The sequence below is a fragment of the Arachis stenosperma genome, chromosome 6, assembly GCF_014773155.1.
Source record: "Arachis stenosperma cultivar V10309 chromosome 6, arast.V10309.gnm1.PFL2, whole genome shotgun sequence".
Taxonomy (NCBI): Eukaryota; Viridiplantae; Streptophyta; class Magnoliopsida; order Fabales; family Fabaceae; genus Arachis; species Arachis stenosperma.
In genome coordinates this window covers 13213814-13238747 of record NC_080382.1, presented here as the reverse complement: position 1 = coordinate 13238747, position 24934 = coordinate 13213814, and the positions used below count along the sequence as shown (strand labels likewise).

Here is a 24934-nt window from a genome sequence, read left to right as displayed (position 1 = left end):
ACCATCACACTATTAAATATTAATCGTGCCTCTTGATATTTAATACTGTTTTTAGTATAACAAAAAAATCAGGGTATAAGGATAGAGACTTTTATTTGTTTATTTTTGGCTCTGTGATACAGACTTTTAATTTTACGAGATTTTGAGAAATGCTCTTTTAGTTGCTTTGAATTATACTTTCTTAAAGCTAAGTGGACTAAACTATGGTTGATAAGCGTCTCTTGAAATTTACAACGACTTTTTGTTTTAGATTAAACCGTCCTCAATCCTATACGTTACAATATCACAAACTTAAACATACTACACACTCAGGCATGCAATATTTAAGAATTTGCATCCACTATTTAGCCTCAGTCAAGTTTCCAATCCGGATATAGCATTTTAAGAGGCACCAAAATTTGTCACTAAACAATTTCTTATCACACTAAATAGAATCGGCTATATAAATCAGACAACAACAATAAATCCTATCATATATTATATCTATAATAGAATTATTTATACGTAAATCTCTTTTAATCACATCATAAATTGAAATTTACAACACATTTGAAGAAACATTTACAGTGCTACTGTTCAGGAAAGCTAATTACACGCCTCGTGTAAGTAATGCAATAGAATGTGATATTTGCTACGGACTTATTACTTAAGTAGCATTTTAGTGGGTGACTAGTAAGTATCAGTTTTGTAAACACTGAAGGCCTGTCCTAACCTAGTAGGATAATCCATGTCAAACCTAATTAAAAAGATGGGGGTGTAATGCAGAGTATAACAATATAGCGTGCAGAAATAATCAGAAGTTCACAACTACGTGAATATGGACGCGTTTCAATAATTCACGCTAAAATAATAATTTTTCATTTGATCAGATGATAACAGCCCCAACTAATTTATTGTTACCACTCACAAAAAGTCCCAATCAGATTCGAAACAGCTGCATTTTATTTACAATTTTCTTTCTTGCAAATGCCTATACAAAAGCGCTGAAGTAGGTTAAGGCCGACGCTTCATATTGATTCATATGGGGGTGGCCTCAATGCAAATATGTTGAGAATGAAATGCAGCCACTTGGTTCCAAGGAATGATTTATGTCGTATTTTGTCACCATTTTCCAGTCTGAGTGATAGCCTCTTCGACTTCTGTACAAAGCAGGGATGCCATTGCAGCGGCTCCACAGTCCCGTGTAAATCGATGTAAGCATTGCATACATCGTTGATAATCTACGCAGACTGCAAAGAAGTGGTGACCTGCTCTGCAGAAGATGTTTCGTACTTGGGATTGGCCTCAGGGGTGTCTTCTTCGCTAGGTGGAACCAATTGCCAAAATAGTGGTAAATACTTGTCCCAGTCCTTCAGAATAACTGCACCTTTGTTGCTACCAGTTTTTTCCTTCACAAACAAGAGGTTTAAAAAATTTCATTTGTGCATATTATGATAATCAAATAATATAAAATGGATAAAATATCTGCATAAAATTTTTGCCTATGTGAGGGTTGCACATGCAATGTGTAAAAGTTATCGTGCATGTAAAGAAGGGGCTTACAACATGGGCTTCAATTAGAGTTTTCAGCTGCATCTGCCCCACAGGTGCTGAGACTCTCTGGATTTTCACAATTTCTTTATTTACCTGTAAATAGTACACGATATAAGCATCCAGAAAAGTAAAATAGAAATGATGTTTTTACTCAAAATGTAGAAAATGCTCCCAGACCACAAAGATTTAAACCAAATTATCCATTTCTTATGTCTGGGGAAGTGAGGGAATCAAAATCCATAAAACAAGAAAAGGGAATATAAACAGTCCATGCATGCACTTGTGTGATAAAAATAGAAAATGGTATCAAGATAGAATGGGATGAGCACAATTGAAATTCAACATCTGAATTGGCAGAATAAGTTGGAAGTGCGTTATATCTTTTGTAAATGTGTGGAGAAACAATTGATTTTATCTTTAGACAGGCCACAGGCACAAACCTTGGGTATAAGAGTATCGTCCTCATCAAGAATGTAAGCCAACCCTCCAGTCATTCCAGCAGCTACATTTCTCCCCACTCTGTCAAGATAAACATGTGAAGATTCAGTTTAATTTTAGTTCAATTCCTTCAATTTGAACTACAGAGAATACAGGGCTGAGAATGAGGGGAAGAATGGTACAACTTCAATATGGAAATGTTACTCACTTTCCGAGGACAACAACACAGCCACCGGTCATGTACTCGCAGCAATGATCTCCTGTGCCTTCAACCACAGCTTCAGCAAGTGAGTTTCTCACAGCAAATCTCTCCCCAGCCTTCCCTTTAACAAAGACCTGTCCACCTGTGGCCCCATACAAGCAAGTGTTCCCCACAATAGCTGCGTCTTCGGGTTGAAACCCTGTCTTTTCAACTGGAGTGACAACCAACTCCCCTCCAGCCATGCCCTGGCAACAGCAGCTAAAAATATCAGGACACGATATGCTAAAAGTTGAGTATCTAACAAAAATGTTCAGCATAGCTACTATAAGTCTATAACACAAGCATCCATTTCGCTCACTACAATGATGAATGGGTGCATTAAACCAGGATAACTTCATATTCCCAAATTAGTTATATTTCGCATAAATAATATCATCCAATCCAAGGACAGAAGAGAATAAAAATGATACCTTCCCCACATAATCATTAGCCTCTCCTATCAGGCGAATGTTCATTCCGGGTGTCAAAAAGCACCCAAATGACTGTCCGGCACTTCCAGTAAATCTGGCAGCATGGAGATAAAAGATTGAACTTTGCTTTAAATATGTCCAGATTTAAGATATTAGATACCAAGCTCCAAACAAGAAATCTTACGTTATATTCAGTTGTCCAGCAAAACCAGTGTCACCATACTTCTTTGCAATGCTACCAGCTAACCGCCCACAAACAGCACGATCAACGTTGTATATGTTTATGGTCTTACTAACTACTTTCTCATTTTTTATGGCATCTGCAATCTGCACACAAGACATTGTTACAGAAGACTCGTCTACAACATTTCCCATCTCATTCCACAAGTCATTGAAAAATTTGTAAGGAAAGTGAATTAGGATTTTTGTATTTTATTTTCTATTTTTTTCAGTTCAACACTTCATGCTCATAATATTGCATCTAATTAAACATTTTTTTAACAAATTGAATTATTTATTAGGATAGACAAATAATTGAAATGTTTTTTTTTCTCTCAAATATATATAAACATTTTACAAGAGTTAAGGAATTAAGAACAATGAAATCAACATCCGAAGAAAGAGGCAAGATATAAAGCATAAATATTGTCTTAAAAAAAATTCACAAAAATTCTCCTAACCCCATGGTCCACAATGTACCCACTCTCTTGTTGAATATTAACTGAAAAATAAATTAGAACTAGGTATACAATATACAATTTTTTTTCTCACCATCAAAATAGAATATTTTCATTACCAACACCTATAACGATAAGTGTTTATACTTTTACCTCTGGATCAGCTAGCAAGACATCATCCAGAACAGGGCCATTAGTATGAGCCTCCTGATTCCTAATTGTTGTACTGCTCCATTTAGGCAACCCCACACACTGAAAATAAACAATCCATTACACACAAGATAGAGAAGCAGCTATTTATTTAACTGATAAAAGCAAAGAAAGGAAAAAAGTGGCAGTACATACAGAGAGGAGATAATTTAGGTCTAGATGTTGAGTTTTCACTAGAGATATGTCTCTTGGTTGCAACAACTCTGTCCGGCCAATTACATCATCTAATTTCTCATACCCAAGCTGTGCCAATATGCCTCTTACCTGGCCAAATAGTAACATTTATCAGAACCAAGAAGAGGAAAACACCACTTCATCCAAACTTCAATGGCGCATGAAATTATAATCAGTAACAACAAAGTGACATTAAGAAGAATATGGAAGTATCAACAGCAACCACAAGTACCTCCTCAGCAACATACAAAAAGTAGTTGACAAGATCACCAGGAACACCAGGAAAGCGTGCACGCAACTCTTCCCTCTGAAATGTAATGAGTAGAAGTCTCATGAGATAAAAGCGAAGAGTAAACATACCGTAAAACGTATAATCACATAATTTTCAAAACCTGACTGGCAACACCAACTGGACAATTATTGGTGTGGCAAATACGGGCCATAACACAACCAGTAGCAATCATTGCCACTGAACCAAATCCATATTCATCAGCACCCATTACTGCTGCCATCATGACATCAACTCCACTTCGAAATCCTCCATCAACTCTGAGAATTACCCTTTCCCTGAGTCCATTTTCAATGAGTGTCTGAAAATAGAGCAGTCCACAAGAAAACATTTCATAACTTCCAATAATAGAGAATCACAAATTGATATTACACAGTTCCATGATTCAATTGTAACCTGGTGAGATTCTGTAAGACCAAGTTCCCAAGGACCGCCAGCATGCTTGATGGAACTTATAGGGCTTGCTCCTGTTCCACCATCATGCCCTGAAATCTGCAAGTCAATCACATCATCATACACTATACTCCACAAAGAATGACAAATAAATATATAAGAATGTGTGTTGATGTGGATCATAAATTTATAAATGAAAGGTCACAGTAGATACCTGGATAATATCGGCATTGCCCTTGGCGACCCCAGATGCAACAGTACCAATTCCAGCTTCCGCCACCAGTTTTACAGAAACCTTGGCCTTAGGATTCACCTGTTCACCCAAATTATGAAGGAAATTTGTGCTCAAGAAATACATGATTTTAGCAAGTAAATAAAACACACACAGGAGTTACCTGATGAAGATCAAAGATCAACTGAGCAAGGTCCTCAATAGAATAAATGTCATGATGAGGAGGTGGAGAGATAAGCGGAACCCCTGGTTTGGAATTTCTCAACCTAGCAATATACATGCTAACTTTTTTACCGGGCAATTGTCCACCTTCCCCAGGCTTTGCACCTTGGGCAATCTTGATTTCTAATTGATCAGCATTTGCCAAGAATGTTGGGGTAACACCAAACCTTCCTGAAGCAACCTGAAGAGAATGCAATATATTTTAGCATATAACTACTCCCTGTCACAATGTCTGGACAAATAGAATTGTTAGCTGACCAATGTTAAGATTATATACATCCTACACCAAGATGATTGCCGGTTATGGAAATTAAACTTGCACTCTTGAACTAAAAACTAACTAGGGACACGAATTTAGAGCAGAATGAATATTTATTTAGTATATCAATGATATATCACACTTCTAAGATCATGATTTATGTCCCATATGACCTACAACCAACTAAAATATTATGTCAGTAAAGGTTCCTTCAAGCATCTGGACTCTTATGATATAATGCCACAGGAAGGTCATCACGTGTTGGTAGCATCAGAATGTCTAGTCCTTCTAGAATAACCCAAAATTATTTGCGATTCTTAAGTTTGAAACATTTACCTTCTCATCTCCGAAGGATATTGAAACAATTGCTTAAGTTTTACAGTGGAGAAGAGAAGACTACCCTCTTATTGTGATGATATTTTCCTTTTCTTGCATTTTTCTCCCTGGAGGCTAATATCCACAAGTAACAATTTTATTTTTTTAATTCTAGGATCTGGTAAGTATGGATGGCAGAAAGAGGAGCAATTAGTTATAGTTATAGTTTCGTTTTGAGTTTTCTTTTGAAGAAGGGGAGCCTAGAGAAACTCAGATTGAGTCGTGTGACCTCAAGATCACATATTCAAGCTGTGGAATTATCCAATGATGCTTGCGTTAGGTTAGGTTGCCTACACGGCAAAGTTTGCACTACCTCATGACCAACAAATTACACTCAAAATTGCAAGGCACCATCTGAGCAAATCAGATCACGGTTTTTAATTTGGTCCATTTAATCCAAACGTTCTTGGGAAGATCTAAACTTTCAGTATTTTATAAATTGTTTATGGTTAATAGGTATTCTGACCAAAGATAGAAAACAGCCTATGGATCAAAATAATCTATCCGAAGAATTTTCTGACATCCAAAATAAATAGCACTTTACTTTATGTCCTCAATTGACATAGTTAATGAAGGCATTTTTTTGAAAATTTTCAGAACAATGACCTGCTTGATAGCACTGGTAGCAGTATCCCCATTCTGAAGACCTTTAAGATGTGGAAGAGTTGGAGAGTAACCATCGACAACATCTGTAAGTGGTTTCCAGCGAATAGGATCCTGAATGCAATATATGGAAATATCAAATTGTAGTGCAAGTCAATAAGATTTTATGGACGTAAACAAAAGAAAATTTAGTTTCTTTATATTCCATATGAATCCATATATATAAAACTGGTTTTATTGGAAGCAAATTGTATTACCTCACCACCTTCCCCTGAATTTGATTTTCCACCTAATCTGTTCATTGCAATTGCAATTGCTTCATGAGTTTCTCTTGAAATAGCTCCAAGAGACATCCCACCAGTGCAGAACCGTTGCACAATAGCTGAAGCAGGTTCAACCTTACCTACAGGTATTGGAGCACGATCACTTTTGAACTCAAGAAGATCACGAAGAACCTGCAATAAAAAACAGAGATCTCAAATAACATTTTGGGTAATAAAAATGCAAGATAAAGGCAGAAACTAGGATCTTTAGGACTCACATTCACAGGTCGGTTAGCCAAATGCTGCTGATAAACTGAAAAGGCACTTTGACTTTTTTGACGAACAGCTTTGTGGAGCAACTTTGACATCTCTGGGTTATTTGCATGATACTCCCCTTCAAAAATATATATCATAGTCAGTCATTTTTTATGTATCCAAAATAATCACTTAAATACAATTTCATTGATCAGTAAAGCATACCTCCCGGTCTGAACTGAATAAATCCAAAATTTTCCAATCTTTTGGCCGTATCTTCAGAAAATGCCTTCACCCAGAAAGACAAAGTCTCTCTCGCTAACTGCACCAAGAGAGAGAGAGAGAGAGAGAGAGATAGAGAGAGAGAGGAATGTCTCATTATGATATGAGTGATATATGTAATAATGTAAATTTAGCACATATGCAACAGGATGAATTAATACCCTGTAGAAGAATACAATTGACACTATTTATGCAGCAGAAATATGTATAATTTCACCTAATGTTGGTATTGAAAATTTCTTTTTTGCTCAAAGATGGGAGTGTAATTTTCTAATGTACAGGATTAGTAAACCACGTTAGCATGTAATGCTCAATGTAATAGTTGTTAAATCTGCAAATAAATATTTACAAGCATGATATGCATTTTATTCATAAGATACAGTTCTGTATTCTTCCTGACCTCGTCAAAAGTTAATCCCCCAATTTTTGACATACTTCCTCTGAATGCAAGATCGACAACTTCCTTTCCTAATCCATAGATTTCAAAAATCTGTGCACCGCAGTAACTGCATACATGGAAGTAATTAACAAATTGACTTGTCACAAAAAGCATAAGCATGACATCCTTAAGGAAGGAAAAGAATCAAAACACAAGAAAATACTATTTTCTTTTGACCCTTCAGCCCTTTAACATAAATCACATACCTTGAAAGCAATGAGATCCCCATTTTGGAAAGGATTTTAAGAAGACCCGCTTTTACAGCCTAAAATTCATACAAATGCAAGATAATTTGCTATGAGAGATCACATTCTTTTATTAAGAAATAATTAACAGAAAGAAGGAAATGTCACCATGAAGCAGAACAAAATTTCTTCTCTTAAACATCAAGGTTAGAATTTTGATATTCTTGTTTTTTGAGACTCATTATGTTAGCAGCCTTGACTGGCTAATGACAGTTGGTACTATACTTGACCTAGATTATTGGTATATATAAGTGTATTAGGACAATGTTGTATCAACCCACATCATATCTTAAGTAGTCTTTCAGTTTGAAGATGATCACTAACCTTGGTGTAATTGTTCTGGGCCTGCTCAATTGAGACAGTAGGCATCTTTCCATTCCTCATCAGGTTTACAGTTTTGTTACTCAAACGCCACTGTCGACATGTCTCCAATGCCAAGTATGGACAGACAGCACTAAAAAATGAAATTAGAAACATCATGAAGTGCTCAATAAGATAGAGGCAAGCGAAATGGTTCACAGTTTCCACTGCTCCCAACAACTCACGCAAGGTGGACCTATCTATAGTCACACCAGCAAAAAGTGGTTCATGGGAAAACCAAAAACTCAGTTTTGTTCCAGTTTAAATGAGAATTGGCTTCTTGACAAGGGTGAGAATACAACTGTGTTATAATTGGCAAACTAATAAGATAAGACAAAAAATGAAAAATAGATAATAGAACACTAGTCCAATTTAAGATAAAAAAAAAACAATATGGAAACAGGAGACTTAAAAATCATCAAAAAGCTTCAGTGGAGACAGTAAACAACCTTGCACCATATCCTATTAAGCACGCAAACTGATGAGTGCTAAAGCACTGAGCAGTGTCTGCTACAATTGAAGCTGACATCCGCAGGCCATTTTGGATTAGATGCTGATGAACTGTCCCAACAGCAAGAAGTATTGGAATTGCAGGATGTGTTGGTTCCTGGGGTTAAACAAAGACAAAAGAGGGGGAATGCATCATGACAAATTAGACAGGAAAAAAAGATTAAAAAAAGGATCATTGACAATTATTGATAGCTATTCACAAAAATTCTTCACTGTTATTATAAATGCAAAATTTAGAAATAATGTATTTATTGATACCATAATATAATATTCAGTTCCCTTCATCGTCTCAAGTAAAACTTCATTTTCCAAAGTCAAATTACTGTTCAACTTTTTAAGCAGAGGGGAGTTACAGAAAAGGGAGATCACTTGAAATATTTTCCTGTGATTAATCTCTCAGGTTTTGGCCAAAGTATAAAAGCAGAAGTTGGGGCACTGTACTTCATTTTCTCCATATGGTGTCTTTTGTTGGAGAGAAATTCTCAAATTTTTACAGGAAGATATGTGTCACTAGATTTACTTCCAACCAGTCTTAAGTTCAGCACATGGTTATCTTTCCAGGAGTGTCTTTGGTAAAACAAGTAGTTACAGAAATTATTGGCTTGAGCCTATTTATACCATCACAATTAAGATCTCCAGAGTGCTTCTTAGACAATACACTTCTATAAAATTGAAAATTAAATTAAGACTTCTAAAAAGACAACCAACTGATAGTATTGTAACCAGAAGCAGACAAAGTCTCCAAACACTAAGAAATGAGGACTATCTATTATTGATGCAGACAAAAGTGTATTGCATTTAAGGATTATCTAATAAAAAAATGACTCAAATCATCACTTCAATCCATCCTTAAGCACTATGATATTGATATATCCAATTAGGTAGAAGCATAAAAACACTATTAGATGGTCTTTACCAGTGAATCTGAGCGGTCTGAAAGAATTAGCAACTGGGAACCATTTCTAACAGCTTCATCTGCAGCTTCACAAAGCTTATTTAATGCTTTCTCCACGGAACCATCAATCCCCTTACTTATATCAAAAAATACGGGCAATATATGTGGTTTTAAGTGGGCATCTTTTTGTAACAGCTCAAGATCTCCTTCATTCAGTACAGGGCTAGACAATGTAACCTGCTCCAGATAATACAATCAAGCTTGTGGACAACAAAGAGCAACAGAATCATAGAAGTTACTAGAGAAAAGAACAAAAAAAATTATCAAAGGTATGTTAAGATACCTGAGAAGCATTCTGTGGTCCAACTTCCAAAATATTCCCTCGCTTCCCTATATTGACTTCAAGAGACATAACCAATCCTTCTCGAAGTGGATCAATAGCAGGATTTGTAACCTGTACTCCAGAATATATAATAAAAGTATAAAACAGGTGGTAGAAGACAGAAATAAATTTAGAATATTCATAAAAAGATATGTCATATTTAACAATGAAATAAACCATATAAGATAAAGACAACAGACAGATATATAGAATCTAAAAAGTGACATACAGTAATTACCAAGGCAAACAGCACAGTCAATTATGCCATGACATCGCACGATATGTAAAACATGGTCACAGACATAATTATAGGAGTGACTTGGCAGTTGATACTATGATAGCAAAATTAAGTCACAGGTAACAAATAGGTTACATTTTGAACAAGTTATCAGAAAGAAACTTAGCTGACCTGTGCAAACCGTTGCTTAAAATAATCAAAAAGCATGTGAGGCTTCTGAGACAATGCAGCCAATGGAATATCATCTCCCATGCAAAATGTGGGCTCCTTTCCTTGAGCAGCCATGGATTCGATCACCATCTGGACATCTTCACTAGAGTACCCAAATGCCCTGCTCCCACCAAACAGAGGTTTAGTAAGAACTACACAAGATGTTATATTGTATGCTGCAATCAAAGAAAAATATAACTGAACAACAAGATATAGAACATTAACTTATAGTTTAGATATGGTTACAAGATATTTGTTAAAGCAGGAGACACTATACACATGAAGGTACTTTCCCCACTTCATAGAGAACAATATTTTACCCCCAAAAAAGAAAACATTTCATCTTTTACAATTGCAAAAATTCATCTTAAACCAGTATTCCTAATCCTCATAAAAATCAAGCTAGCAAATAAAGCTCTAAATACAGTGATAGCAGCATGTAAAACAATAATTTATGATTTATCACAACACCACTTTGAAACAACTTCCATCATCAAGGATAAATATTTTAGGAAAAAGCTACATAAAACTCTCACTGTTGGTGTCTTAATATTGCATCATTGTCCATCATAGCTGCTGAAAGGAAGTTCACAGGCTTCAAAGGCCGCATATTTTCCTTAATCCAGTTCCCGTATGGGTTTGATAAGGCTACTCGCTTTTTAACCTCTGTATTCTCATACACCTGCCGTATAAAGTATTTGGTATGTAAAATAATCACGCAGGATATTATACATTGTTGCTTTTGATAGGCATTTATTGAAAATGGAAGGTGAGTAGAGAAAAAACAAACATGTAGGCACTCTTGCATCAGCAACCACAATTTTAACAATAGAATCAATCGTATCTTAACTGCCACCACATATTGTTACAAGGAAACACCAAGTGACATGAATTGCTTATTAGTTAATCAAACACATTTTATGATACATGTTAAATATAAAAACTACTGATGAGGCTTCACTTAACAGCCTAAGAGTTTGAAAGATATGGTTATGGATATGGTATTAGTATTATATCCTCAACTTCCAAGTCCAATCCTAATTGAACCCACTTTTCTGTGTAAAATAGTTAATTTTTTCACACATGGTATGTACACGTCTAGCTCAAAGGGCTCACCAGTGTGGTGACTTGTTAGATATAGAACCTATTTAATAACTATGTTAGTTCACCTAACAGCTTTAGTTTTGGGACTGGTGAATGTTGACAAATAAGAACCTAATATGACAGAATGGTGAATTCCAAAACTCTCATATGTTTCCAACAGGATTATTTATACTCTCCAATCATATTATATAACTCTTAACCATGTTGAGCTTTTTTTAACTATTCTCTGACTCTTCTTGTAAAGTAAGTTACATAATTTCAGCAACAATAAAAAAGGGGAAAAAGGAAAGAGCAAAGCAATGTGGTTACAGCCACTAGAAGAAATATGCTTATTTCAATTATCCCAAAAACAAGAAAATGTTTCAGTGCAAACCTGACCACCATTCAAATCAACTGTTATCATCATGCCTGGACCTAATCGGCCTTTCAAGATAACCTTCGAATCATCCACCGGTACCACACCAACCTAGAAGAGAATGAGACAAGCCATAAAATCTTCAATGATGTCTTGAATCCAATAATTGAAAGTCATGAACCAGAATCAATGCATGTGGAACTACTTATCATTACTGCATATAAGTATTAAGGATAACAACTTCATAAAATGTGTTTTAAAAAGAACAAAAACTCTGAAGGGAAATAAGTTATTTACAAGTAAAACCATTGAAGGAAAATAAGTTAATTACAAGTGAAACCATTGAAGGAAAATAAGTTATTTACAAGTGAAACCATCCAAGGAAAGGAAAGCAAGACCCACATACATGGGAAAGAACAGACAAATGATCAGAAATACAATATTTGTAATCCTACCCTTTATTTTGCATTTATGTGTGAAATCAGTCTTTGTTTAACATAACTTTTGTTACTTATTTAATAAACAGAGTTTAAGCAAATAATCAAAATCATGATATTGAGAAGCAAAAAAATAAAAAGGACATAATAATCAATTATTTTTCTGTACCCAAGATACAGAAGCTCTGATCATACAACATCAATAAAAAATATAATCCAATGAATGGAAATTAGGGAATTCACCTCAGAGGCCACATAGACCATATTGTCTGATGTTCGCCAATACCGAGCAGGTCGGAGTCCATTACGGTCAAGACATGCACCAACAGTTTTTCCATCACTGTGCAACAACAATTGGCCAACAGACAATCAGGAAAGAAAAAAAAAGGAGGGGGGAGGAGACTAATTCATACTATTTACAGTTTACAAAGATTAAATTCAAATTAACTGGGAAATTGTCTAAATAATGCACAAAGCTAATATTTGCAGGATGAAATAAAATTGCAACACAAAAAAAAAATACTTTAAACAAACTTCCCCTATATTTATTATCCTCCTAGCAAGCCCTTCAGATTCCTACTCTAGCCAACAAAGGTTAAGCTAGAACCTCCTCACTTGTACTTTTAGTGTCAAATGACTAAGCTTCAATGAATAATGCTACTCTCAATTGCTTTAAAGTCAGGTCCCATAAATAAGGATGGAGTAAGATACTAACAAGGTAATCATGTTCTGGATTATTTAGGTCCCGTTTGGGAAGCTTCAAAAGTAACTTTTCTGAGTTTTTGACTTATGAAAAGTAATCGTATTAATGTTTGGTGCAATTTTCAAAACAAAATTGCAACTTTCTAAGAAACTATTTAGGAGCTTATAGAGAAGTTAAAAAAAAATGACTTCTCTCATAATACTACTACTTTTTATCACATTTCTATAAAATAAGTATTTTTAGAACTAAAAATCCAAACACAAAATAACTTATTTATAAGCTACTTTTAATATAATCATTTATTATTTAAGCTATTTTTTCAAAAGTAACTTAATTAAGTTGTTTACCCAAACTGGGCCTTAGCCTTTTTACCTGAATAAAAGCAAGGCTGGTCCATCCCAAGCTTCCATCTGACCCTTGTAGTAGTCATAGAAGTCAACCACCTAGGAAGTGAAGACAGAATTAAGGGACTTTTAATGCATAATTCAAGAGAATGGATTCCGAGGATTGTTAGAAATAATCAAGAAGATGCAACAGACAAGAAATTGCAGTTTTGTGAATCAAGCTTGGAAAATGAGTATTGAAAGCATTCATCTTAAAGTGGGTGGGGGTTTACAGCCAGTCAGCCACTCCAGAAAATCTACTCAGTTATTTACTCTTTTTTTTCTTTTTCTTTTTCCCCCCTTTCTCAGCATCCACTTGTAACTTAAGCTCATGTTACATCAGCAGAAATTCTATTTAACACTGCTTTGACTTTTGTAATCATACTCATTGTCCAAGCCTATACTCATCATCTTCATTCAACTAGTTTGCTAGTTCCAGCTAAATGTTGATAAACATGAGGAAAATCAAGATATTCTGTTTAATCTGAAGTAGAAAAGTAAATTATTATTGTCAAAACATAATGGAAATATCACAAAGAACTGAATGGATAAGAGATAACACAAAAAAGGAATGACCATTTCAAAACCTAGGTGCCTTTCAAATTTATAAATTTAGATTTAACTAAGAATAATATGGTCTTTCGTTTCTTTTCTTATTAAAAAATAAAAAGATAAAATGACTAAAGGAGACCAAGGGGTAAAATCTATTTAAACTAGTAATCTTCCCAAAATATGTGAGCAGGGAAAAAGGATGAATTCAACTTTAGATCAAGTTGAATTTGGTTGTCAGAAAACCATATTTCAATTGCCTATCAATGCCTTTCATTCCATAAATGGTTACAGTTTCAAACTACTTCACTATGTTGATACGGAACAATTCTATCAAAAGGCTAAAAGAAGAAACATTACCCTAAAGATGCACACATCAGACACATTGTCCCCGATTTTATGATTGACTCATGAGTTATACCAACAACACTCCAGTTAATAGCTATATTGAGACTTCAATAAAAGTAAACACAAAATATATACCAAACACTTGGATCAGTCCTCCATTCCACTGAGAGTTCCTATCACCAGGTCATCCACCCCCCATTCCCCCAAGCAATCCCATTCCACTATTCTCTTTAGTGAAAACCACTTTTTTTTTAGTTAAAAGGAACACAATCTTTTAATGTGCCAATCAAACAGGGTTGTTCCCCACTGTGGATAAACAAAGAATCTCTCAGCAAAGTTTTGTTACAATTTGAGAAATAATAGAAACAATCACAAGTATGACATGCAAATGATAGGACAGATAGAGCATACAAAGTGAGAATTTATAACATAAAACGGCAATGTGGATACCACAAGCACTTGAAGATAAAATGTCAGTTGTTAAAGAAAAAGACACATTACCTCAGGGTATTTGATTGACAGTGTTGGATGATTTTTGTAAGCCTCTGGAACAAGAATCATCATAGCTTCCTCAGGACTGCGACCACTTCTTATTAATAACTGAACCATAGAAGACCATTCAAATTAAGATATAAAAATGACCATAGTTTCTTGTGTTCAATTGACAAAGAAAGGAATAAACGAAAAACAACAGTTACAAACAAAGGAGGATAAGGAATCATCCAAGAGGAGGAAAAAAGGACAGGACAAAAGAAGAGTAGCCTAGAAGATCCCATTCACCATTCCCTATGTACTTTCTCAAAAGAAACCCCTCTCCCCTTTTCTCTGCAAACATATCATGAGCGACAGCCACATGGAATTTACATAACTAATAACTTAATTTGTCAGTTATTGACATACTTCTGCAGCACTGTCAAGATTTGCTGAGTCTGATGCCTTTGGATTTCCAAATGGACGAATTTCATTTTCACGATCTCGCCATACAGGCGACTTTAACGATGTCTCTCTTGATTGCATCCAGTTCAAATTCCCCTGCACAAATATTTGGTCATTTCATACATTGAAATAAATTAAAATTTCTTGGAAAGAACATGCCAATGAAACTCAACCTGTATGGTATTGATCTCTCCATTGTGACCAAGAAGCCGCATTGGTTGTGCAAGTGGCCATCTGGGACTGGTATTTGTACTATATCTTCGATGATAAATGGCAAAGGGGGACTTGTAATGATCATTTTGAAGGTCAGAATAAAATAACCCAAGAACTTCTGAGCGAAGCATCCCCTTGTAAACTATTGTTTGATTGGATAAAGAACAGAAATAAGTCTCACTTCCCCAAGTTTCTGAGCTTACTGCTTTTTCAATCAATTTCCGACAGATGTACAGTTCTCGTTCAATGTCATCAACATTTTCTTCTTTCACAATCTTAACAAATACCTGCTGTATGTTGGGCATGGTCTCCTTCGCATAATAACCTACCACAGAACTATTTACAGGGACAGGCCTCCACCCAAGCACCTCAAGACCTTCTTGCCGAAAAATATTTACAATAACTACAGAAGATTTTTTAGAAATGCAAATCAGAACACCACTATATTAAAATTGCTGATTTACAGTGCAAAATTCAGTTTGAGACAGTTGAGAGAATGTTAAGCAATAGATCATTTTTGACCAATTGCTATGCACAAGAATATTTATGAAGAAAAAATATTAACATTACACAATTAACATTACATTACATTGAGCTCCATATTTTATCTAAACAAATAGTTTCTCTTTGATGCCTTATCTAAAACAATCGAATCTTGACGCAAGCCTTAAAGATTCAACATAACCTTACATAGGTTTTTTCGCACATCCCTCCTCTTTACTATTGTTATTATTGTTTTATCTAAGCAGATTCTATATACCGCACATCTACAAAGATTGGTGTATTACTGCTGATAAGTATGCAAAGCTACAAAACTGTATAGGAAATAAAGAATGACTGACTCCCTTGCCCTTGATTAGAGATTCAACAAGTATCACGAATGTATTCACAAGTAGTTATACACGCAAATCTTAGTGAAGCCCAAAAAACAAAAAAGGACATCAATGGATGACACCAAAGTAACATTATTATTACCTTTCTTGGCCTCATTCAGAAGTTCAACTTCTTTGGGTAGGAAAACCATTCCAACACCAGTGTGCAACTTATCAAAGGAAGCAATCCCTTGCTTATCTGCCCAATTGTCAAATAGATCCCATGGAATTGAAGTCATCAGCCCTGATCCATCACCAGAGTCATTATCTGCCCCACAGCCACCACGATGTTCCATACAGCCCAAAGCATTTAGAGCATCCTTTACAATATCATGTGATGCTTTATTTTCCAAATTGGCAATGAATCCAACACCACAGGCTCCTCTTTCTGATATTATGTCCTCCAAGTTTGCAACCTGGCCAACAATTGACTAGAATCCCTCAGCATATTGTCATGTAATGCACATGCCACAATGAACAGAAGGCAAGCCTGCCAAGTGCCAGAAATTGAGAAACAACTATCCATGATAGTCCGAACCCTTTAAATTTACAGCAATAGTAAGGATACATCTGTACCCACGATTGAGAATTTGTCAATCTATAATCTATATTTCTTTCTTCTTATGCAAGACTGCTAATTAAGATTTGAAATACAAAAAGAAACATTCTCTATAATACAAGTTATATCCAACTTATTCAAGGTCCTCTCAGTTAGATTGAATTTTTCATTCCCAACACCATTTCAGGGCAACATAATCTGATAGCTAATGATGAGGTGAAAGACATCAAAAGAAGAGAAGGGGGGGGGGGGGGGGGGGGGGGAGAGTGTTCTTTAGATCTCAGGTTAGATTTTGATAAAGCTTAATGTGAGTTTACTGTGGGTTTATCTCTTATATAAGTTTCTTGAAAGAGAAAGCTTCGGCATTAGATGGAACTAGAATTCTACTTGTCTCTTAACTGCCAACTTTTTTACTGGGTAGCCATGACCCCAAAGCATAGTTCCTCGACCATTCATGTTCCAGTTGTTTCCTTTACACAGGTGCTTATCTTTTATTAGCAAGTGCATTTTAGAATTTTAGTTGGCTCAACAATGAGGTTTTGAGGTCTACTTTAATTTCCTGGTGCTATTCTCCTAATATCCTCTCAGAACAAAACAGAGACAACGATGCAAATTTCTTTTCAATGATAAGTTCTTTGAAGCTTTTGGGCGAAAACATGAAAGCCAACCATGCTAATAGCCATTTGGCAGGCTTGAATGTGAATGTTCACTTAATTTCCTTCAAAACCTCTCTAATTAGTAGTCAAGTTCTACTGTGTCGCCTCACCTACTACAAGGCTCCCTCTCACTCTCCCTTGCCTAAACACAAGCGAGATCAGATCAAGGAAATTCGACGTGCTGTGGCAGCACATCAATACTAGCAACAGTGTTGTTACTGTGGAATATGTTCTGCCGCATCGCAACAACAATTTCTACTGCATCAACTACATCATCCAGCAAATTTTAGCTATGACTGTACGGACAGCATTTTCTTTCAATTTTTGTTCGCCATTGCAGGGAAGTTACAGTCTCTGGTTTGCTCTCATCGCTCCCTCCCCTAACTGACAAAAAATTCTTCCTCGTTTGGATAGCCGTTCTGTTTTGTAATCATAACGTATATCAATTTTCCATTGTGCCGTTAACGTAACTAAGTAACTAACACTAACGATTTCGAGAGAGAGCGTTTACTCCAGTCAATAAAAGCTAAAAAAAAAGGAAAGAAAAATTGCTGTGCTCCTGAAGAAGTGATCACCGAAATCGGACCTGTGGTTTGACATCAGAAGGTTGAGAATGGCGAACTCCGCTGCTACTCTTGTCACTGCTGCATCGGTCGAGTTCGAGAACAGCTCTGACAGCAGAACGACGACGTAGCGGCGCAGCCGGTGTAGAAGGAAAAGCAGAGAGGCGGCGGCGACGACGCGCTGACTTGTTGGAGCCGAGAGTCGCGAACTGGAGTAGAAGACGCGAGTCGGTTCCGGCAGCTAAGATCGACGAAGGTAACCGCTCTCGGTGCAGCTGAGAAACAGAAGGCACCGAGTGCAGCGCCATAATAATAATAACGAAAAACTAACAGCGCAGTAGAGAGAGTGAAAGAGAAGAAGGAGAAGAAGAGTGTGTTTGTGGAGAAATGGAAATGTGTGAGTGAGAATGAGGATAAAAGGAAGAAGAGGGAGAGGTTAGGAAGCGTTCTCTGCAACTCTCAGATAGTATTCACCACTCGCTCATGACTCGCTCACTATTTCTTTTTCTTTTCTATTTTTTCTATTTTCTGGATTTTTGTTTGGTAATGTGGTGAGAGTGACGTGTGGGTGTGTTGTTGCGGTTTGATGTGTGAACTGTGAATGAATCTGCACCCACCACACTTCACCACACCACTCTTACTCGCTTTTTTGTTTTTGTGTTGACCCTTACCCACTCACGGGGTTTTGTCACCCTGCCTCGCGCCTCCACGATCCTCACCCTGTGTCGCTCCCTTCTTTTTCTTTTCCAGTATAATTGGAGAGAAACCAACTGGCTCAGGTTCACGCACCACACACCTTTTATTTAATTGTTGTCGTCTTTTATCACCAGAGATAATTACTGTGCATCCAAATATCCAATCTACGCCTTACTTGGTAAAATTAAATTAGAAATGTTATGTATTCAATACGATTAAATTTTTTATTTTTTTAAAAACAATATTAACTTCCTATATTCTCCAGTAAGAATACGAGTTAATCTTACTTGTATTACAAAAGAAGATATTTGAATTTTTTGTTTTAATAGACCTGCGAGTTTAGGTTAGAAAATATTTTCTTTCTTTTTCCTAGGAATGTGATGTGCTCGAATTTACTCCGTGGTATATTATGGCATAAACTTTAATAAGTCCAGATAATATTCATGCATGGAAATATGAAATAGAATAATAAATTATAGGACAATATTAGGTAATCAATAATTTTTTGAGACAACATAAACAATTATCAATTAAATAAAAATATATTACACTTTTAAATTATTTATCTAAATTTTAATATTAAAATAATTATTCGCACATCTACTAAAATGAACATCTAATAAATTTATTGTTTACATTGTTTAATATTTTTATTGCCTATTTATATTTTTTATAAATTAAATTGCATAAGTAGGAATTGATCACACCAGGGGAGTGCTGGAAGCAGTACGGTAGGAGTGGGTACACCTGATTGCTGCTCTACCCTCCAACCGCTTATTAATTCAACCATAGAATCTCTGTCGATCACGTATTTACTTTTTGATTCCTTGATTAGATATTCATCTTTATCAGCTATATATACGGCTCTTATAATGGCCGTATCATATTCATATTTATCAAGGAGAAAAGCTCATCGACCAACATTGATTTCAATTTTGGTGTGAATCTAGAAATAATTTAATAATGTATTTTTAATTTATACCTTTAAATATTATTAATTAATTATTAATAAAAATAATAAATTCTACTAATTATTTAATATTTTTCTTTATCAAATGCAAGATTCACTGATAATTTATTTTAGCTTTCTAGCTAGCTATAATACTTAATCGACAGTAAGAGCTTTCTATATTTTTTTATAATAATAAAAATTTAATTTTGATATATATATTATTATTATTATAAAATAATTATTTAAAAGAACAAATACAATTAGATAATTTTTTAAAATATTTTACATTATTAATATATAAAAATTAAATTCTAATTAATAATAATATGCATTCTAAAAAACATATATTAATCACATCTGTGTTGATGAATTTTTTACCTATCCCATCGTATTTTATTTTATTCATAATTCGTCCCATTTTTATTGAAATTACTTATCTTAAACTTACTCTCTAAGTACCCACTTCTTCCTTTCAAATGTACATTTTATTTTTTTTTTCTATTTTTTATATAATAATTATTATTATAATTATACACGTATATTTATTTATATTATATATGTACCTAAACAGATATATGTTGATCTCTATTCGTTCCGTTCTATTTTGTTCTGCTTCATAACAAAATACGTCAGTACAAGACAAATAAGAGTAAATGATCAAATTTGTCCTTGAAAAATTATTTGTTCTCCAAATTGGTCTTCGAAAAATTTTTTTTTAATCAAATTCGTTCTTAAAAAATTTTAAGTTAGTTGCATTAGTCCCTCCATTACTTCTATTGCTCATAGCGTCAAAGTTTGCTGAAAAGACATCGACAATTTTAATTAGGTGCTAATATGTTAAATTTATGAAATTACTTCAAATCAATCCCAATTTGAGAAATTTCAATATCTCAAAATCTTGTTCAATTTGATATTGATTTGATCTAATTACATTTAAGACAGCTAAAAATACTATAGTCAATATGGTGTCATTTAATATGCCACGTCAACAAATTTTGACATTATCAGCAATAAAAATGACAAAAGAACTTACGTGATTAATTTAAAATTAAAAAAAAATTAATTAAAAAAATCTTTTATGAATTAATTTAAAAAACAATTAATCTTTGGTAAATCAATTTGACCAAGAGACAAATAATTATCGCTCCGATTAAATTAGAACGGGATGAATACTTGCAATTTAGATTGTATTCTCATTCCTACTCAATATAATCTCTAAAAAACGCATAAAACAGTTGTTACAAGTTTGTTGATACAAAAGTGTTTATCCAATATTACATTTTGTCTTAATAATCTATATTCTCTCCTCTTTTTTTTTTTCATTCGTTATTTAAAAAATTATCATTTTAAAAATATTTTTCTTCATTTCTTCTTTTAATCTATTCATCTCTAACATGTATATCATATAATATAAGGAGACACGGTGACTATCCTGACTAAAATGTTTACTTGCAATTAATTATTCGTCATCATGTCATTTTAATCTTAACTTGATGAGCAGTAACATATTAATATGATATGATATTATAATTATAGAAGTCGTATTGCTTGTGAAATTGCGCTCTATGCCTGGATGCATTATGGTACGTGTTATTAATATTGTTTATTCACCCATCAATTTTATTTGACTAACACTAAGTTTGAAGATATTTAGTTTGCGTGTCGATTTTTTTTTTTTCGTTTTCTTTTTGGGGAAGAAATAAATATAGAGGACGTAATTACCAACCCAATAGAAGTACGAAAAGTGGTTGAAAAAAAGTTATAAAATAAAATAACTAATCAACGAACAACAATCATTACTAAATGCCAACATGGTTTTGTGTGGCTTAAAAATAAGTGCATCCCATGATATCATTGTGGAGGATCTTCAATGTTTTTTTTATTATTATTAGCAATTTGTTATTTTGTATTAGTGATAATCAATTATTATAAAACAGAAAATTAATAAATTATATATATTTTTTATAATTGAAATCATCATACTTGTAAAGTGCCTGAAGTTCTTTGGTCAAGTTATTCGCTACGCAAGCATATACGTGTAGTTACAACTTACAAGTTAGCAATCATTTAAAGTCAAGGTGTCAACAGGAATCTATGAGAAGTAATGATAAAAAAAATTAACAAACGTATTACATGTGATTTCAGGTGCATTAGCTCCCTTTAGAATCACTTTTGGTTAGAATCTGATGCCAAAGAAACCAATATACACTAGAATTTTCGAAAGCATTCTATCTTTAAGGCAAATAGAATTTTAAGCACCAAAAAAGCATTTTGAAGAAAATACTTTTTGAATATTTAATTTATCATATTCTATATTGATCGGATTTTAGTTTTATATGGTTTTATCTTTATTCTAATTAACCACAATATTCTTTTACTATTTTAAACTTTATGCCTGTGTTCGGAAAAAGAAAAAAAAAATTCCAACAAGAGGTGATTATGACGCACAAATTAAGTTAATATGCAAGCAATGTGTTACATTACATGATCAACATAACTACTAATGGAATTGCCAGATTCATGCATGAACAAAAGCAAACTTTATCCCCTATAACCATTAGAACATTAATTTAATACTCAGGCTTGATTTGAATAAACCACTAAAAAAATATGCTAGAATAATTTTGTTATTAACAAAAATGTACTTAAATTTTGTCATCAACAAAAATATCATTAAATAATTAAAAAATGTGACAAAAATACTTAACAATAAATATGTATTTTCAAAAAAAAAAATTAAAAATAAAATTTTGATACATTTTTTTGCAAAATATAATTAGAAAAATGAGATACTTTATCTTTAAAATTCGATAAATTTTTGCTAAGTATATGTTTTTTTGTGATTTGTTTGTCAATAACCAATAATATTTTAAAAAATAAATTTTTTTTGTGTATTTTTAAATATTTTTATAAAATTTTAGATCAAATGTATAAAGTATAAACAATTTATCAAATATAAAAATTATTTGCTACTTACAAAAAAATATTTTTTAATATTTTTATCATATTTTTTAATTATTTAAAAATATTTTTATTGATAACAAAATTTGAATTTAGAGTTTATTATTATTTTTTTAAATTCTTATTTCTGCCCAAATTGGCGAAAAATAAGCATCATCACCCATGCATATTTGGGGCATATAAGTTTGAAAGGCGTAACGACTGCCGGCCTATAACACAAGCAGAAGCATTAAAACAACAAACGTTTATGTACATTTACATTTAATTTAGGCAAAAACTTAATCGCAGTGAGAATCATTAGATGATTTGACTAATTTGATTAAATTTTCATCTAATAATTTTTGGTTATCAACTTTATCCAAAATCTACTACACCTAAATTTTCACCAATAATTTAATTACTTGGTTTATTGCTTTCTGAACATTTTATATGCTTTTAAGCAAAATGACGTGTGAACCTGTGGCTTCATCTGTGGAAATGCTCAAGAATTTTTATTCTCTTTTTTTCCAAAATTGAAATGACATACAAAGTTACAAACTCAAATTTGTAAAAGAAAGTGGCTTTTCCGAACTTCCTAAAGCCAACCGACCTGTCCTTTCTTCTATTTGGATTTCTTAATAATAATGTCCTTTGAAATTTATGTTAACCCTAGAACTCATATCGATCACTGGTGAAAACTCATGTACAGTCGACTTCACGTAAAATTGGTACCTGAGAGTCGTTAAATGATTTGACTGATTTGATTAAATTTTTATCTAACGACTCTCAACTATGAACTTCACATAAAGTTGACTGCACCTAAATTTTTACTTTGATCACTACTTAATGTTGTTTTAATCGGGCAAAATTTTCGGTTAATTCGACATCAATCATCCTCCTATATATAAATTAAAGATAAGATACTTACATAATTCTATTTGAATGGCGATTATATGAAAGTATTTTCATGAAAAAATAATAATTAAAATTTATTAAATAATTTGACACACTTTTAAATTATTTTTATTATGTCTTTTTGTGTATTAACAAGAGCAACCAAACTCATTTTCTTGTAAAATAATAGATCCTTTTCTTTTATCAATAATATTGACCACTTTTAATTTATTAAAAGCTTAGTTGATTTAAGAGATTTTCTATTTTTAGTTAAAATTAGTATTAAAAAAGGCGACAGTATTAAAAGAGTTTTAGCTCAAAATAAAGACCAATAATGCAAACTCAAATCAAACTAATTGAACTTAATTAAATATCATACTATGGGGAGAAAAAAAGGATAAAAATGGCCTACCCTATATATATCATCTGGTATATTAGGTTAAACAGTTTCATCACTACATAATCTGGTCCACATGGCACAAGCCACACTTGAAACTTGAAAGGTTCCATGGCAGCCGCAAGGGTTCTTTTCAGGAAAACTTCATTGTCCCCCACCAACTCCAAACTTTTCCACAATATATATATATATATATATATATATATATATATATATATATATATATATATAATGGGTAAACCATAAATACTGCACTCGAATTAGTGCTAATAAAAATATTATCGGAAATTATTATGACAATTTTTTAAAAATAATTTAAAAATGTATAAAAAACATCAAACTATAATAATTAAAGGCATAGATCTGTTAACAAAAAAAAACGTGATGTGGCTTAATTTTTAATGTTAGAATTTCATTTGTCACATAAAAAATTTTATTTGTCATGTCAATATTTTTTGTTAATATAAAATATTTTAATTAGTTTATAGATATGTATTTTTTTACGCTTTGAAACAATTTAATAGTACTTTTATTAATAATAAAATTTGGAGACATTTTTATTAATGATAAAATAATTTAAATACATTTTTGATGATTTACTCAAATATAATCTACATTGTTGTTAATAAATAATTATGTTAGTTGTGTACTAAAAATTAATTATTAAATCTGTCAGTTGTATTAAGTATACATTAAAGATATAAAATATAAAAATATATTAAAATGACATATATTTATATTTAAATATATAATAATTAATTTGATAGTTAATATTTTATATAAACAAGATAATTTTTTATTTCAGAGATATCTGTTCTAATAAATAATAAACTATGAAAAGTCATGGATTTGACATGAACTTAAGTGGATTCTTTATTGAAGTGAATCAAATTCCATAATTAGATATAGATTCTTTGAATGGCATCTAATTATTCTTTAAATGGAATCTAAATTATGAAATCATTAAGAACATAATATATATTTATTTGATGAAATTAACTAATAGCAACAAAGAAACAGATGTTAATGAATTATAATTCAAATGAAATAGTAAAAACATTGGTCACTATAAAAAAATATTTTAACATATTTAATACATTAAAAATATAAAAAAATTATTTTTATAATAAATAATATAAAATATTTCATTTCATGGTATACTTAAACATTTAAAACACAGAATAATAAAACTCATTATATATTGGATGGACCATGTTGTGG

The 24934-nt window shown here is 33.0% G+C and overlaps 1 protein-coding gene across 1 annotated transcript; it reads right to left on the bottom strand.

The window, feature by feature from the left end:
- Positions 1 to 835: 835 nt before the first annotated feature.
- LOC130933279 (ferredoxin-dependent glutamate synthase, chloroplastic-like) lies at positions 836 to 18301 on the bottom strand. Its single transcript, XM_057862855.1, has 33 exons — positions 17858 to 18301; positions 16160 to 16472; positions 15145 to 15587; positions 14936 to 15067; positions 14537 to 14635; positions 13128 to 13198; positions 12296 to 12392; positions 11634 to 11726; positions 10693 to 10838; positions 10118 to 10277; positions 9670 to 9780; positions 9348 to 9563; positions 8371 to 8528; positions 7886 to 8015; positions 7523 to 7581; positions 7278 to 7383; positions 6821 to 6917; positions 6619 to 6734; positions 6335 to 6532; positions 6081 to 6191; positions 4782 to 5021; positions 4601 to 4699; positions 4390 to 4485; positions 4097 to 4294; positions 3937 to 4011; positions 3666 to 3794; positions 3474 to 3572; positions 2828 to 2970; positions 2644 to 2737; positions 2180 to 2418; positions 1974 to 2052; positions 1543 to 1626; positions 836 to 1388 (listed from the first exon to the last, which is right to left on the bottom strand). The coding sequence occupies exons 1-33, from the start codon at positions 18140 to 18142 to the stop codon at positions 1221 to 1223; spliced, it is 4884 nt and encodes a 1627-aa protein (XP_057718838.1). The 5' UTR covers positions 18143 to 18301; the 3' UTR covers positions 836 to 1220.
- Between the last annotated feature and the right edge of the window lie 6633 nt (positions 18302 to 24934).